Below are 17,500 nucleotides of genomic sequence, written 5' to 3' on the forward strand. Positions count from 1 at the left end.
ACCAGGTCATCTGTACACACGACTCTCGAAAACATCCGAAAATAAAGCCAGAGAACAGAAAACAGACCGGACGTGGCAGAAGAGCCGTCAGAAAGAGCCAGAACGGGCTTTTCTTCTTGAGCTCGACACACAGAACAGCCTGAGAAGCACAGAGGAGTTCAGATCAACATCACTGAGAGGAACTCATTCATCAGTCGGACACCTTTACTGTACGCTCTCACTGTAACCGTCCACACACAGCTGAAGTCAGAATTATTCGCCGTCCTGTTGAATGCTTTGAGAATTTCCCCCAATTTCTGTTTATCAGAGAACACATGTGTAAATATAACAGTGTTAATAACTCATCTCTAATAACTAAAGTCTTTGTCTTTGCCACGATGATAGTAAATGATATTAGACTAGATCTTCTTCAAGACACTAGTGTTCAGCTTACAGTGGCATGTAAAGGCTTCACTAGGGTAATGAGGGTAAAGTTAGGGTAATTAGGCAAGTCATTGTATAACAGTGGTTTGTTCTGGAGACAATCCAACACTAATATTGCTGAAGGGGTGAATAATATTGAGCTTAACATGACTTTAACACTATTAAAGACTGCTGTTATTCTAGCACAAATAAAACTAATCAGACTTTCTCCAGAAGAACAAACATTAGAGGAAACACTGTCAACAACTCCTGAATCTGTTCAACTAAATTTAGGAAAAATAGAAATATAAAAGCAAATCACATGACGGCTATCAATAATTTTGACTTCATCTGTATTTTAGACAAACACAATAACTGGGTTAAAATATTATAGGAAAAACTGTAACCTAACCTTTGAGTTTATTTTCTCCAAATAAAACTAACGATTTAATGGAGTTAAAACAATTCTGTTAAAGGGACGGTTCACTCAACAATGGAAATCATTTACTCACTCTACTGCTTCAAGCCTTTATGAGTTATTATTTCTGATTAACACAAAAGAAGACATTCTGAAGAATGCTGAAAACCGGTCACTGTTTATTTTTCCTGCTATGGACATCAGTGGTAACTTGTTTTCATCATTCTTCAAAACATCTTCCTTTGGGTTCAACAGATGAAACTCATAAAGGCTTGGGCATGCTTGAGGGAGGGCAAATACTGAAGCACATAATGATTTGTGGGTGAACTATCCCTTTAACTAAATGAAATATTCTTTAGGAAGGCAACACACACAATAATATCATACTGTAATTGTAAAATACTGATGTTGTTAACCAAATTCAAATTAACTTGCATTATTTTAATGAGAATGTGCTTCATTGTCTCGTTTTTTTTAACAGTAACCAAAGCCCACTTGAGAAAATACTACAGTAATGTCTAGGAAATGCTGTTAGTGTTTCTGAACCATACTAGAGTATATTATACTGTATATAATAAAGTATCTTCAACACTATTAATCAATGCTCCAGCATACTGTGCTGTTAACTAGAGTGAACTGATTTAACTGTAGTATGTTTCAGTTTTTACTACAGTAAACGGTGGTGTATTGCAGTATAATATACCCTACAGTTGTAGAAAACTACAGTACTGGCGCATTTGTTTATATTACTGCAGTTATTGTGTTACCATAGCAGCTGTAGAATCACCACGACAGATCAATTACTGTAGTTGTTGTGTTGCCATAGCAACTGCAGAATCATTGCGGCAGATCAATTACTACAGTTCTTGTGTTGCCATAGCAACTGTAAAATCACAGCAACAGATCAATTACTACAGTTGTTGTGCTGCCATAGCGACTGTAGAATCACCACGACAGATCAATTACTATAGTTGTTGTGCTGCCATAGCAACTGAAGGATCATTGCGGCAGATCAATTACTACAGTTGTTGTGTTACCATAGCAACTGTAAAATCACAGCAACAGATGATTTACTATGGTTGTTGTGTTGCCATAGCAACTGTAGAATCATAACGACAGATGATTTGCTACAGTATTTGTGTTGCTATAGCAATCGTAGAATCACCGCAACAGACGATTAACTACAGTTGTTGTGTTGCCATAGCAACCGTATAATCATAACGACAGATGATTAACTACAGTTGTTGTGTTGCCAATGCAACCGTAGAATCACTGCAGATTAATTCCAGTACTTCATTAAGGTTCAAAAGCCCTACAGCCTTTATAATGGATTACTATAGTATTCTTTGTCATGCGAGTGTAAACAAGACAGATTGGAGAGACTCTCCTCTATAAACACAGATAATCAGTTCCAGGGCAATCCTACAACCCCCCTCTGCTCAGTCCAAGCAACCGGCAGTCAGATGAAGAGTTCAGCAGCACAGACAGAACTCACTAAAGAGAGAAAGTACAGGAGGAATCAGACTGAAAGTAAAGTCAGACAGCGAGACTCGGCCTTCATGCGCTCAGAGAGACTGAAGATCCGGCCGATGAGCACTGACGGACGCTCGGTACGCCCACATTCAACACCAGCAGTCTGGAGGAGATGGCAGCGCTAACAGATATAATAATGCAGAAAGACTAGTTATCATACTCGGTCTGATCTCAGATCTGTCACGGCAGTGAGATTCTTTTATGTATATCAAAATTCACAAAATGCCCCGCACTCGGAATATTCAAAATACATATCAGAAATAGATTTACAAAGGTGGCGACGCTGCTGAAATATTGCTGGGCTGAAATGTTGAGGATTACACTGGACAACTGAAGAGCGAGGAGCGGCTGATGATCTGATAACAAACGCAGTCTGCCGACCGACTTTAATAACGCTAAACTGACTGACTGTAAACTGATTAGCCATTAAAAAACATAGAAAAACTGACCGTCATCAATAATCACAGCGTTTATAGCAAAATAAAGTCTTCAATCTAATTTCTTTGAGACCGAAACGTGAGGAAATAAACTGCGCTCGGCCTCACGACGTGGTTCAAAACGAGAATAAATACATCTGTAACTGGTAAACATTCGGCAGTGGAGCTATTCACAAACTGAACTCAGGAGATCTGGCGATAATACGGGCGTCAGAGTGACGATTGTTCACCAGACCTGCAGAAGGGAAGACTTGATGCCAAAGCAAAAGCACGGCTAGAACACTAGAAACGAGACGCTGTGATTGGCCGAATCGCTGGAGTGGAAAATAGAAAAATACAGGAATATGTGAGATTATCAAAAGGTAAACGCTCTAGCGTTGAGGAGAACTCTGAATGTCACGCTTCAGATTCCTGATTCTCTAACGTCACCACAGTCTTTATTCTGGATTTGGTCCGTTTAAACGCAGTTCTTTAGTTCAGTACCTGAAGGAAATCAACTAAAACAACCCAACGATGACCCAGAAACCCCTCTGACTGATCATCAACTGGTCGTTGGACTTTATGAATATGAATGGACCGTATGAAAGGAGAACACACACACACATGCAAAACACACACACACACACACTTAAATGCACGCACACTCACAGGCACAAATGCATACACACACACACAACTGTAAGAGTGCACTCTCTTGTCCACACACATATAACCATGCATGCACACACAACTTCATGAGTGCACTCACACACACACACATACAAACATGTACGCGCACACACACACCCTACAGAAAGCTGAAGCCGTTTCCCTGCAGCCGGAGTTGTGGGCTGAATCGCTGCGCAGTAAAAGCTGCTGTTCAGTGTGTGTGTGTGTTGCACCTCAGACCTGCAGCTCGTCCAGCAGAGGAGACAGAGCTCAGAGATCCGTCACCGGCGCTCCAAACACACACACGCACACGCACACACGCACACGCACACACACACACAAACACGGAAGAATACTGCCATGCAAACACTGACTGAGCATGTGCAGACCCGCAGAACAGCAGAAACTGCGCGGATCCGCGTGTGCGCCGCCTCAGGATCATGCACACAGATAAATCAACCGATGACAAAACAAACGAGTGCTCGGCTTTCAAGTATTTGATTTAGCAAAAAAAAATCCCTTGACTTGCTCTTGAAAGAATAAAAGCGTGGCGGGTGAGAAATGCTGCAGGAGGAGGAGGAGAGCGTGCTCAGTGCTGTTTCTGCCGCCGCTGCTGCTGCTGGAGCTGTTTGTGTTGCTGTTGGTGTTGATGTTGTTGCTGTTCACTGGGACTGAAGTCTGCACAGAAGCCGTTGGCGTGAGTCGGGGAGCTGCTGCTGAAGCCTGTGTTCTCTGAGTACAGAAACTGCGCCGCGAAATCTGGATGATGATCCACAAACTCCCTGAAACACTCTGAGCAGAACAAGCACACACACACACACACACACACACACACACACACACACACACACACACACACACAATATATCAAATCAGTAACTGCTTTATGTGTACCTTAATGTATCGTATCTTATCGTGTCAGTAGCTGCTTGATATGTATCTTAATGTATCGTATCAGTAGCTGCTTTATATGTACCTTAATATACCGTATCGTATCATATTAGTAACTGCTTTATATGTACCTTAATGTATCGTATCAGTAGCTGCTTCATATGTACCGTAATGTATCGTATCAGTAGCTGCTTCATATGTATCTTGATGTATCGTATCAGTAACTGCTTTATATGTACCTTATTGTATCTTATCGTGTCAGTAGCTGCTTGATATTTATCATATTATATCAGTAATTGCTTTATATGCATCTTAATGTATCGCATCAAATCAGTAGCTGCTTCATATGTATCTTTAATATGTTGTATCATATCAGTAACTGCTTCATGTGTCGTATCAGTAGCATCTTGAAATGTATCTCAATGTATTGTATTGTATCGTGTCTGTAGCTGCTTCATATGTATCTTAATGTATCGTATCAGTAACTCCTGCATATGTATCGTATTGGTAGCTGCTTCATATGTATCTTAATGTATCGTCTCTGTAGCTGCTTCATATGTGATCTACAACTGAGATGTGTACTGTATTTGTTCTTACCGAATGTGATTTTCCCCGAGTCCTGCTCATCGATGGCTCTGAACAGCCGGCCGACTCTGAGCTCCGCAACACCCAGAGCCGTCCGCAACACACACATCAGCTCATTCTCTGTGATCGCTCCGTCCTCATCTGCCTCGAACAGCTGAACACGCACAGAAAACACACACACACAGTGTTCAGCAGACACATACACAAACACGCAAAGGCACACACACAAAAACGCATAAACACCCACACACACACACACACACACACACACCCTGAAGGCCAGCCTGATGGTGTCCAGAGTTTTAGCAGGTCGACACACCACAGAGAAAGCGATCACGAACTCCCGCACGTCAATCGAGCCGTCTTCATTCTACAGACACAAATTAGACATTAAATAAATATTTTAAACTAATAATAACAAACTGATTTAGACACAGATCAGATCCTGGATCAATACACAGAGAAAAACACAACCCTTATTTAATAAACAGCCCTGGGAAAACAAGAGACAACACACTGAAGATTACTGTAGATTTACTGAAGATTACTGTAGATTTACTGAAGATTACTGTAGATTTACTGAAGATTACTGTACATTTACTGGCTTTATTAGCTATGGGTTTGAGTAAAATCTAAACATTTCTTTAATTAATATTAATAATATAATGATATAATTTCTTCCAGACAACACTATATGTTTTGCTTGTCTAGAAAAAGTTCCTGATCTCAGAGGTTTTAGACATTTGGACTGGAAACAAGACAGAAACTCTGAGTAAGAGAAGCTTTTTTAGCAGTGAAAGTCCAAGTGTTCTGCTTTCTCCCGTGTTTTCAGGAGAAATCTAAACTAATGAATGTTTTTTATAAATGTGAGTGTACCTCATCGAACAGCGTGAACATGTCTCTAAGCATCTCAGACTGAGGCAGGTCCAAGAACTGAGCGAATCCCTCCAGACTGAGTCTCTCGCCCTGCAGCTTCACAGCTCTGCTCCCATAATCCCGCAGGAGCCGCTCCGAGTCCTGCCGCTTCAGTCTGAAAGACCACACACACACACACACACACACGCATAAATACACACACATAAACACACAAAACCACACAGCGAAACAAACACACACACACACACACTTTATTTATTTAATGCAATCATTTGGTGCTATGTCTCTCCGTCTGTTCATCTTGATCTACACACACCCTTTACTGCTGTAATCACAGCAACTCCAGTATTCTGTGTGTGAGCTCCCTCTGCTGACAGCACAGCCTCATCATCACTTACTACACATCAGGATCGACCCATCTCTGGACATATTCTCAGTCAGCCGTTAAAGAGGATCCACAACAGTTTGCTAAACTGTCGTTGAACTCTTTCAGGTTTGAAGGTTTAGCTTCACTTTAAATGTTGATTTTTATATATTTTTGTGCATTTATTTGTCACATTACTGATTTTTTTGGCACTATCTTGAGACTAATACTACTAATAATGCTTGAGTAAGTGTGTGTGCCGACTCACCCCAGACTGCGCACCAGTTTGGCGAACTCCAGCAGGCAGGTGTGTACGGGCAGGCGGATCTGCCCCTCCGCCATCGCCAGCTGACAGTCCTCGAAGGAGTAATCTGTGACGGGGACCTGCAGCGCTCTACACACACACACACACACACATTTTTAATTCACACATGTGCACAGACACATATGCACACAAACACACATGTGCAGATCTTACTTGGCCATCAGGCGGCGCACATTGTTAGCAAAGAGTGCCGGGTTCTTCTTCTCCTCCTCTGAGGGCGAGTAAGTGGGCAGATACTGAGAAACACACACACACACACACACACACACACACACACACACACACAAACACAAACACACACACACACACACACACACACACACACACACACACACACACACACACACACACACACACACACACACACACACGCGCGCGCGCGCATATATTAGTGCATTATGATTGCTTTATTACTTTTCAGATGCTCATTAGAGTAAAAACAAGGTCTTTAATTTATATTTTGTGTGTGTGTGTGTGTGTGTGTGTGTGTGTGTGTGTGTGTGTGTGTGTGTCTCACCTCGATCTCGAACTTATTGTGAAACTGACAGAGCGTCAACCACAGGATCTTAAATCTGCAGAACAACACACACACACACACACACACACACACACACACACACACACACACACACACACACACACACACACACATACATTAGTGGAGTTTCAGACATTCAACACAAGATTAGTGTGTGTTTGGAGAGAGCATACACACATGTACAACACAACTAAACTGTGAGATCCATCAATACAGGCATTGTTTATTAATTTGTGCAATGAAGCTTGGATTATGATCACTGGACGTTCGTTTCTATAGGCAGTGAACAACCCATCAATACAAATGCAGTATCAGAAACAGAACTCCTGATATACACACATCAATACAGTGTGAAAGAGTGACTTACGCTCCAGGGCCCTGCCATGTCCAGGTGATTGAGTCCTGAAACACACACACACACACACACACAAAGCAGAACATCAGCATTAGTATCACTAAGGCCAGCGCGTCCATAGAGGAGACCTAGGTGGCCGTCTAGGGCGGCAGAATAGAGAGGGCGGGGTCCCCGACACTACCCTCACCACCCGCGCCCTCAGTTATATCCGCTTGTAGGGCAGCGTCCCCAACACTGCCCACCGCGCCCTTAGTTATGTCCACGTCTAGGGCGGCAGAATAGAGAGGGCACCCCCACCCCCGCTTTCACATTAGGGTTGAGGGCGGCGTTACCGTCCTTTGCCTAGAGCGGCAGTTCAGCTTGCTCCGGCCCTGAGTATCACATATATACAGCGGGTGACACTTCAAAAAGACCATTACCGCCGTGTGTGGCGCTGCCGCAGCACAAGGGGATTGAGAACATGTTTTTAGGTGTAACAGAAGTTCACCACTGTGCCACCAGGAGGCACAAAGGGACTGGAAGGGAATAAACAGAAATATACAGCAGCTGTAAATACCCTACTACTTGTAAATGAAGATGAAATAATGAAACAAAGCATTATAATTCCTTCATTATCATTTAAAACTTGTTAACAAGCTTAATTATCATTGTAAACTGTTTAAGTGCAACGAGGATTCATTTTGGAAAGTAAAACTTAAGAAATAAAACATACATACACAAATAAATAAATAAGTAAATAAATAAGTAAATAAATAGATAAATAAAAAAATAAAAAAATAAGTAAATAAATAAGTAAATAAATAAACAAAGTAAATAAATAGATAAATAAATAAATACGTAAATAAATAAACAAATAAATAAATAAGTAAATAAATAAATAAGTAAATAAATAAGTAAATAAATAGATAAATAAAAAAATAAAAAATAAAAAAATAAATAAGTAAATAAATAAATAAGTAAATAAATAAACAAAGTAAATAAATAGATAAATATATAAATACGTAAATAAATAAATAAATAAATAAGTAAGTAAATATGTAAATAAATAAATAACGCAGTGTTTTAGCCTAAATATTTAGATGTATCATGTTTGTTATTTTAAAGTGATAGAACTAAGTAAATAAATAAGCTTGAGCAAAGAGTTGAAGGACTGAGGAATCCTACAAACCCACAACTGTGAGAAACAAAAGTGCTGTATGTCAGTTTCTGACTCTTAAAACACCATCTATTATGTTTGCAGATATTTTAGACACATGCTCAGTGAACACTCTTGTTTATCTGAAGAACAATGCTGATGTCAGATATTCTGCGGTACGTGCCATAACAAGTATCACAGACATACAGTGGGTGACACTTCACAGGGGCCATTACCGCCGTGTGTGGCGCCGCCGCAGCACTAAAGAAGTAAGAACTTGTTTTTAGGTGTAACAGAAGACTGTGCCACCAGGGGGCACAAACAGACGGAAAGTAAAACTGGCAACCTGTGCGCTAGTGCTTTGAAGCAGGACTGCAATACCTAGTTTAACCACTGGGTGTCAAACTTACACACTGCACCTTTAAATGTACAGAGTAGGAAATCTGAGATGCAAAAACAACAAGAAGTCAGAATCACTTCCATCACTGTCTAAACTCCAACACAGAAACAAATAATCTACAATCAGCAGAAATAAAGATGTAAGGTGTGTGTGTGTGTGTGTGTGTGTGTATGTGTGTTTTAATGAGAGAACAGTCTAATGTCTCACCAGCTGGTTTGGGTAGCGGATCACCACCGGCTGAACAGGAACTGCTGGAATAAAAGCTCCTGAAACACACACACACACATACACACACACACACACACACACACACACACACACACACACACACACACTTAGATCACACTGAACAGAAGAGCAGAGAACAGCAGGAACACACACACTCACACACACACACACCTGGTTTAAACGTGATCAGGCAGGATCTATTGGTGCACGTCCCTTCTGGAAATATCATGATCTGGAAAACACAAGAAACTCCGATTACACAAGTGTGTAGCTGTGAGTGTTTGTTGTTACAGCAGTGTAAGCTGTAAGTGTGTATCTGTGAGTGTGTGTCCTCCTGAATGCACACTTATCTTGATCTTCACTGTGTGTGTGTGTACCTGTGGCCAGGCTCCTCCAGAATGCGCTCTCCTCTTGATCTCCTCCACTGTTTTGCGTCTGGAGTCCTGGTCCGATCGAGACACAAACACCGGCCGGATGTATTTGATCAGAGCTGTGGAGAAACAGCAGACACACACTGAAGTACAGCACAACACACTGAGGAAACACTGCTGAAGCTGACTGACACACACACACACACACACACACTACACTCAGACACCAGGAAGAGTGTGTGTTTCAGTCAATTTCTAATCAATCAATCAATCACACACATGATGATGATGATGATGAGGAAGAGTATAATGAAGAATACAATGATGATGATGCAGAACGGTGAGATCAGTGATTGTTCAGCACATCTCCTCAGTGCAGGATTACAGCTCAGCGTCCAGCAGTGGATCAGGGATTTACACCTACACCACAATTAGCAAACCCTAACCAGCTTCCTCTAAATGCAGGACGCTGAAGCGCTGCTGAGATTCTGCACACGCTCAGTCTGAACGCTTCTGCACCGCGACCTTATCCTGTTACTGCGCTATTTCAGTCCATTCACTTTTAAAAACAACAACATGATGAAAATACATTCAACTGTGCGTCAGGCACACCATGTGGGTCTGCTCTGAGGTTAGCATCTGGAGCTAAAGCACAACATGAAAGAAATCTCAACTGTGGAACTATGTTACTTAGTAACTGCGTCAAACATGTTACCATGTCAACTATGCCAACGCATCAACTATCCTACTGCGTCAACTATGCTACTGTTACCATCAACTATGCTACTGTGTCAACTATGCTACTGTTACCATCAACTATGCTACCGCGTCATCTCTGTAACTATTAAGTCAACTGTTAGCGCATCAACTATGTTACTGCATATATGTTAGTCAACTGTTACTGTCAACTGTTACAGCATCAACTCTATTACAACGTCAACTATGTTGCAGCACCAACTATGCTACCACATCAACTATTTTACTGTTACCACCAACTGTTACAGCGTCAACTTTGTTACCATGTCAATTGTGCTACCACATCAACTAAGCTACTGTTACCTTCAACTCTGTTACAGCGTCAACTATGTTACTACATCAACTATATTACAGTGTCAACTATCTTACTGTTACTATCAACTGTTACAGCGTTAATTATGTTACTCTGTTACAGCATCAACTATGATACTTTGTTACAGTGTCAACTATGTTACCACATCAACTAAGTTACAATATCAACTGTCACTGCATCAACTACAATACAGCGTCAACTATGTTACCGTGTCAACTATGTTACCATGACAACTATCTTACTGTTACTATCAACTGTTACAGCGTCAACTATGTTACTCTGTTACAGCATCAACTATGTTACCACATCAACTAAGTTACAATATCAACTGTCACAGCGTCAACAATGTTACCGTGTTAACTATGCTACCATGTCAAATGTCTTACTGTTACTATTAACTGTTACAGCATCAACTATGTTACTCTGTTACAGCGTCAACTACATTACCATATCAACTAAGTTACAATATCAACTGTCACCGCATCAACTACGTTACACTGGTAACAACCATGTTACCACATCAACTCTGTTACAGCATCATCTACGCTACCACATCACCTGTCTTACTGTTACCATCAACTGTTACAGCGTCAACTATGTTACCACATCAACTGAGTTACAATATCATTTGTCACTGCGTCAACTATGTTGTAGTGTCAACTATGTTACCATGTTACATGTGCAACCATGTCAACTATCTTACTGTTACTATCAACTGTCACCGTGTCATCTACGTTACTGTTACAGTGTCAACCACGTTACCACATCAACTGTTACTGCCTCAACTATGCTACCACGTCAACTATCTTATTGTTACAACTAAGTTACCATATCAACAGTCACCTCGTCAGCTACGTTACTCTGTTACCGTGTCAACCATGTCACCACATCAATTGTTACAGCGTCAACTATGCTACCATGTTAACTATCTAACTGGTACCATCAACTATGTTACCGCGTCAACTATGTTACTGTTACCACGTCAACCATGTTACTGTGTCAACTATGTCACTTTGTTAACGCACACACTCTGTTTAGTTTAAAGTTAAACAACTAGCTAAACAACAATTAGTAACGTACATAAATATTTCCTATCGTATTGAAGTACTTTGCCTTATTTTACATTAATAAGAAATTCAGTTTACCGTAAATTATTAATTTGATCTAGAACACTGAAAATGTACCCACACAATACACTTATATATATATATATATATATATATATATATATATATATATATATATATATATATATATATATATATATATAATTTAAAGAAATGTTCAAATGCTGAGCACTCACTGCCCCACAGCGGGATGTCTTTGCTCTCAGCCTTCATCACGATGGATGCCATCGTCATGGTAACGGGAATGGCGTCGAAATACGAGGAGTGCGGGCCGAGGGTGAGGATGGAGGCTTCAGCGGGCGGAGCCGGCCTGCCTTTAATGCTGATCCAGTGGAAGCCACCAGCAAACCACATGACCCGCATGATGGTGCGCAGAGCCACGTCCACCAGCCTGAGGAGCACACACACACACACACACACACACACACACGCACGCACACACACATACACACACACACATTAACCCTCCTAAAGCTCTGAAATAAAGCAGATCAGTCTTCAGATCTATTCAACATGAAGAAACAGCTGATCTCCATCACACACTCTGGGTTTCCCCTCATCAGTGTGCAGCATCACAGCAGGGTGTACGTCACCTAATGTGTTTGTGTGTGTGTGTGCATGTTCATGTGTGTCTGTGTATTTATGTGTATGTGTGGGTGTATGCAAGTGAGTGTATGCAAGTACTCCATGTGTGTGTGTGTGTGTGTGTGTGTGTGATGATCGTGCAGTCAGAAACAGAAGCTGAACATTTCTCAGCTTCCTCATTCATTAAAACAGAGGATCTGACGTCAGACTCCGCTCCCACAGACAGAAACACACCACAGACACACAGAGTGAGTGTGTGTGTGTGTGTGTGTCTTTAATAAGAACTGATGGTGTAGTCTGTGTATTTAAGTGCACGTGTTCACGTAAGAGTGTGTGTATGTGAGTGTATGTGTGTGTGTATGTATGTATGTGTGTGTGTGCATTTATGGTGTGTGTGTGTGTATTTATGGTGCGTGTGTGCGTTCAAGTGTGTGTGTGTGTGTGTGTGTGTGTGTGTCTCCACCTCCTCCATAGTCTCTGTGTCTCCACAGTGTTCTCGGAGCGCCCCACAGTGGCGATGAAGGCGAAGGGCCAGGCCAGCAGCATCATGAAGGCGGCGATGAAGAGGCGGATGGGGAAGAGCGTCAGCGTCATCAGGCCGATCTGCAGAACACACACGCACATGCACAGTTAACTATGGGGACATTCTATGGGTTTCCATTGTTATGAACTCTACAGCCACACAGCAAGGTCTCTGGTTCGAGTCTCGGCTGGGTCAGTTGGTGTTTCTGTGTGGAGTTTGCATGTTCTCCCCGTGTTGGTAAGGGTTTCCTCCGGGTGCTCCGGTTTCCCCCACAGTCCAAACACATGCGCTACAGGGGAACTGATCAACTACACTGGCCATAGTGTGTGTGTGTGGGTGTTTCCCAGTACTGGGTTGCAGTATGTTCACATTCTGATCAATCGGTCATCAATTAAAGTCCTGACGGCAGCAGTGTGGAGAGATTCAGCAGCAGGCGCGACACATTACGCCACAGATCTCTTCTCTTATCAAACAGCAGGTGTGTGTTATCAGCGCGCCGGCCATACACTTATCTACAGTCAATATTTGTGTGTCTCTTATCAGCACTTACACACTGATAGCTTTCAGAGGGATCAATAAAGAGCAGGCGGGCTGGAGGACCATCAGATGCTCTACATCATGCAGAGAAACAGAGCGACATACCACAGTAAAAGTACAACACTGACACAACATGCAGAGCTGGCATCTGCCCTGAACACTACTGGAGGAGTGAAGGCAGCACTCAAGAGTGTCAGTTAAGGAGAACTGCACTGAACATGAGTCCTCTATACACACATTTACTGCTGCTTCAAGCTACTTTCAAGAGTTCACACTTAGATATTGCTTGATAATAATAGCAGGTCTGACATGCTGTCCCGGGAGAGAACCCTGAGCTTGGAGATGGTTGAGCCCAGAGCTCCCGCCTGGTCAATGAGCATGTGAGGGGGTGTGAGATCAGATAGTTCTCCCCTTGGTAAAGGAGGAAAGGTGGAGATGGGGTGGAAGGGGGGTTTCTTCAAAAGATGAAGATGAGGGAGTAATGCTAGTCAGGCTATTTATAGTGAGTCTGGAATGATCTGATTGGCTTACTAATGATTACAGATGAGATGAGCCACCAATCACATCACGTGCTCCCCTCGAAAATAGTTTGTGAAACTTCACAAAATGAGCTGAAACTACCCAACTGTTGAGTTTTTGTGGAGGAGTGCGTGTGCATATGTATATCTGTGTGTGTATGTGTGTGTGTGAATGTATGAGTGTGTGTGTGAATGCATATGAGTGTGAGAATGAATGTGTCTGTGTGTTCTTAAAATTAGGGGTGTCAAAATTAATTGTTTCTTCGGTGCACCGTGATGCAGACGCGGACAATTCGGTATCGGTTCAGTAATAACCATAACCAGTTATTGCGTACTGACGACATTTATCTCATATGCGGTATGTCACTGTAGCTTACTATGGTGGGGGAGGTGAGCGCGGGTATTTACAACACTACAACTACTTAAAAACGCAGAAACTGTGCACAACTTCATAACCGAACCGAACCGTGACACCAGTGTAGATTCACACCTCTACTTTAAATGAGCTGAAACAACCCAATTCTTGAGGCTTTTTAAAAATAACTCAATTGTTTCAGGTTCAATCCATTTAAATGGGTAAAAACTAGTAAGTTAACTTAACTCAACTTATGTTGTCCCAACTCAAATTGATGTGGAACCCAGCGATTCCTTAACTAACACACTGCCAATTAAACGTTTAGCTTAATGCTGTGTTCACATCAGACGCATACACGCAGATATTTTGAGTTTACTGGCTTCACTCGCGAGTCAATGATTTTTCAATGATGACATGGACTGTATTGAGAGAATAGCTGTGTTTATGTGCTTTAGGAAGGCTGAAAAACAGTGTATATTTGTTCAGCGCATTGTCTGAGTCCACTAGATCCTTTCAGAGGTGCAACAGCTCTGAGTTCATCAACTCCCACAGAAACTATGGGTGATGGACGCGTTCAGGTCGCATTTCAGTCACGGACGCAGGCTCTGAGGGTTATTTGATTAGACTGATACAGACAAGGAGAAAAGATAAACATACAGAGACGATCATTTGAGTGAAAATACAGCACTACAGATGTACTCAGTGCACAACCGAAAGTACAATTCTTGTTAAAATCTACTCTACTACAGTAATCTGAGTAATATCAGACGCTCTCTGTGTGAATGGCATCCTGAGAGTAGAGTTATAGATGTACAGACGTGTGTTCATGCGTCTGAAGAGGAACACACAGTTCAGTTTCCATTGACTGAGGTTTTCCACCGACTGCTGAGCTGGAAAAGGGCAGGACAGCAGAAAACAGCGGCGTCTGGGGCTCGTCTGACTGACCTCAGAACAGAGTCAAGCTGAAAATTATACAGTTACTGTGCTTTACCCCAGCTCACGGGGACGCTCACCACCATAACACTAAAGCAATGAGTATGTCTTTGCCATGATGATATTAGACTAGATATTCTTCAAGACACTAGTGTTCAGCTTACAGTGACATGTAAAGGCTTCACTAGGGTAATGAGGGTAAAGTTAGGGTAATTAGGCAAGTCATTGTATAACAGTGGTTTGTTCTGGAGACAATCCAACACTAATATTGCTGAAGGGGTGAATAATATTGAGCTTAACATGACTTTAACACTATTAAACACTGCTTTTATTCTAGCCCAAATATATATTTGAGATATATATATATATATATATATATATATATATATATATATATATATATATCTCAAATATAACAGGAAATGCTGAGAAAATCCTGTATATATTAAAACCTTGTTCTTTTTTACATGCACGTCATCTCAATCAGCCACAAGAGCAGAGGAAACCCTCAAAGTGGAAGTGTACGTGGCTGAATCTTCATACTCTCATGACTGCAAAACAACCATGACAATCTGCAAGACACATTTAAAGAGACAGATCATGAAGAATCAGAAAATACTCTGAATATCTGAAAAAAGATACAGGATACCACACCAGAATGGAAATGATTGCGTAATCTGCAGTGGAAATGAGCCACAGCTGACTCTATGTGGACAACACTTAAAGAGCCCCTATAATACATTAAATACCATGCAGCCACCCCCAACCCCCCCCCCCCATACACACACACACACACACACACACCTTCAACACTTTTGATTGTGTAAATGATTAAAGTGAGTCTTGCACTAATGTTCCTCACACAGCGCCGCTCCTTCCCTTCAGAAGACTTGTAAACCAGTGTTACATCTACTTTCTGCACATATAATGGAGTTTTAATCTGCAGACATGGCTGTAAACTCCAGGATAAGTTTACAGTTTCATAAAGACTCCTGGAGGATCCACATCATCATCATCATCTAATGCAAACACTCCTGCAGGCTGAGTGCGCAGTGAAACAGCCCATAATCACAGCGGCTGCGCTACTAACGGCGAGTTCATCAGAAACATGAGGAACGCTGTGGCTAACTCTGCAAACAGCTTCTGAAGATGCCACTTTCACTTAAAGTCCACGTGAAGCGCTTTCAAATAAGCATTTTAATTGGATGTTTGACAGAATCTCAACCTAGACATGATTAGAGGGTGGGACACAGTGTAGCTCCTCCCCTTTTAAAAAACAGCCAATAGTGTTTTATCACAGCTCTGCCAGTAGAGGGGCTGACCTCAAGTGCATCAACTGAACAGCCAATGAGATGCAGCCTGAAGGGGCGGGGCCTGTCGTGCACTAGAGAGCATTCGATTGGTTGTGATGTGATGAGAAACTGAAGTATGAGCAGACGTGAATAAAACCGTCGGTCCATTTAGGCAGAAGAGACAAACCACACGCTGTACATGTTTATAAACGCCAACAATACTGATGCTAACATCTAAAATACTTTGTTTTAACTTCATGGGACCTTTAAAGTGCACGTGAACTGCGATGTGTGAGGTTTTTATTTCAGTTTGTTGATGTATTTCCAGCTAAAATTGAACATTAAGTAGGGGGCGGTGCGCATAATTCCCTTTTAGCAAATTAACATAAGTGGCTAATTTTATTAATATGCAGTTGCTATAGCAGCCCTTAGGTTGATGTCAACAGAAGGACCACAGGTGCTACCAATACAATAAATAAAACAAATTCAGCGTATAACAGATTCATTATTCACTTAATTAACAACAGTGCTAGCGAGCAAAATACAACTTTAATCACAGCAATAGCCGGGTTTCTGTCCTCTCTGAGACAAGAGAGGAAAATGAAGATAGCCAATCAGAAGCAGGATATCTGCATATCAGGTTTACACTCATTACAGACTGAATGTTGCTCCTCCACACAGCGTTTAGCCTGAATTAGTATTACAACTGAAAATTATCAGTTTATTTTAACATCATTAAATAAATAACAGATTAAAACATATAATAAACTATCCTCTTTCTAGGGACTCTTTCTAGGAATAGCGTTAATGCAACGCTCAACAGCAGCATTGTGTATTTTCGCAGTGTGGTGCAGCACTGGCGTTCACACTGCTGCAGAAACATCCAGAACATCTCTAGAACATCTGAAAACACGTCAATCTGAGCTTATAAATGGAGACGCTGACGCATCAGTGCACAGGACAGGCCTGATCTCTGAATAAATGAACGACGAGGCCCACAATCACACAGCACACTCACATATTTGGGTCAAAGTCCTGAGAAATGAACACACACG

General features: G+C 41.6%; 1 protein-coding gene across 1 annotated transcript in view; it reads right to left on the minus strand.

Annotated features, from left to right (window-relative positions):
• Positions 1 to 17,500, minus strand: part of LOC101884921 (lysophosphatidylcholine acyltransferase 1) — a 24,111-nt gene that overhangs the window by 73 nt on the left and 6,538 nt on the right. Inside the window, exons 2-14 of the mRNA XM_073925675.1 lie at positions 12,751 to 12,890; positions 11,879 to 12,093; positions 9,513 to 9,625; positions 9,307 to 9,367; positions 9,115 to 9,173; positions 7,385 to 7,419; positions 6,997 to 7,051; positions 6,633 to 6,715; positions 6,423 to 6,548; positions 5,791 to 5,944; positions 5,186 to 5,284; positions 4,927 to 5,068; positions 1 to 4,230 (exon numbers count right to left, since the gene is read on the minus strand). The exon at positions 1 to 4,230 is cut by the window's left edge and continues 73 nt beyond it. Of these exons, the coding sequence (XP_073781776.1) occupies positions 4,028 to 4,230; positions 4,927 to 5,068; positions 5,186 to 5,284; positions 5,791 to 5,944; positions 6,423 to 6,548; positions 6,633 to 6,715; positions 6,997 to 7,051; positions 7,385 to 7,419; positions 9,115 to 9,173; positions 9,307 to 9,367; positions 9,513 to 9,625; positions 11,879 to 12,093; positions 12,751 to 12,890 (1,485 nt within the window). The 3' untranslated portion in view covers positions 1 to 4,027. The remainder of the gene's footprint in view (positions 4,231 to 4,926; positions 5,069 to 5,185; positions 5,285 to 5,790; positions 5,945 to 6,422; positions 6,549 to 6,632; positions 6,716 to 6,996; positions 7,052 to 7,384; positions 7,420 to 9,114; positions 9,174 to 9,306; positions 9,368 to 9,512; positions 9,626 to 11,878; positions 12,094 to 12,750; positions 12,891 to 17,500) is intronic.

The sequence above is a fragment of the Danio rerio genome, chromosome 16 (assembly GCF_049306965.1).
Source record: "Danio rerio strain Tuebingen ecotype United States chromosome 16, GRCz12tu, whole genome shotgun sequence".
Classification (NCBI taxonomy): domain Eukaryota; kingdom Metazoa; phylum Chordata; class Actinopteri; order Cypriniformes; family Danionidae; genus Danio; species Danio rerio.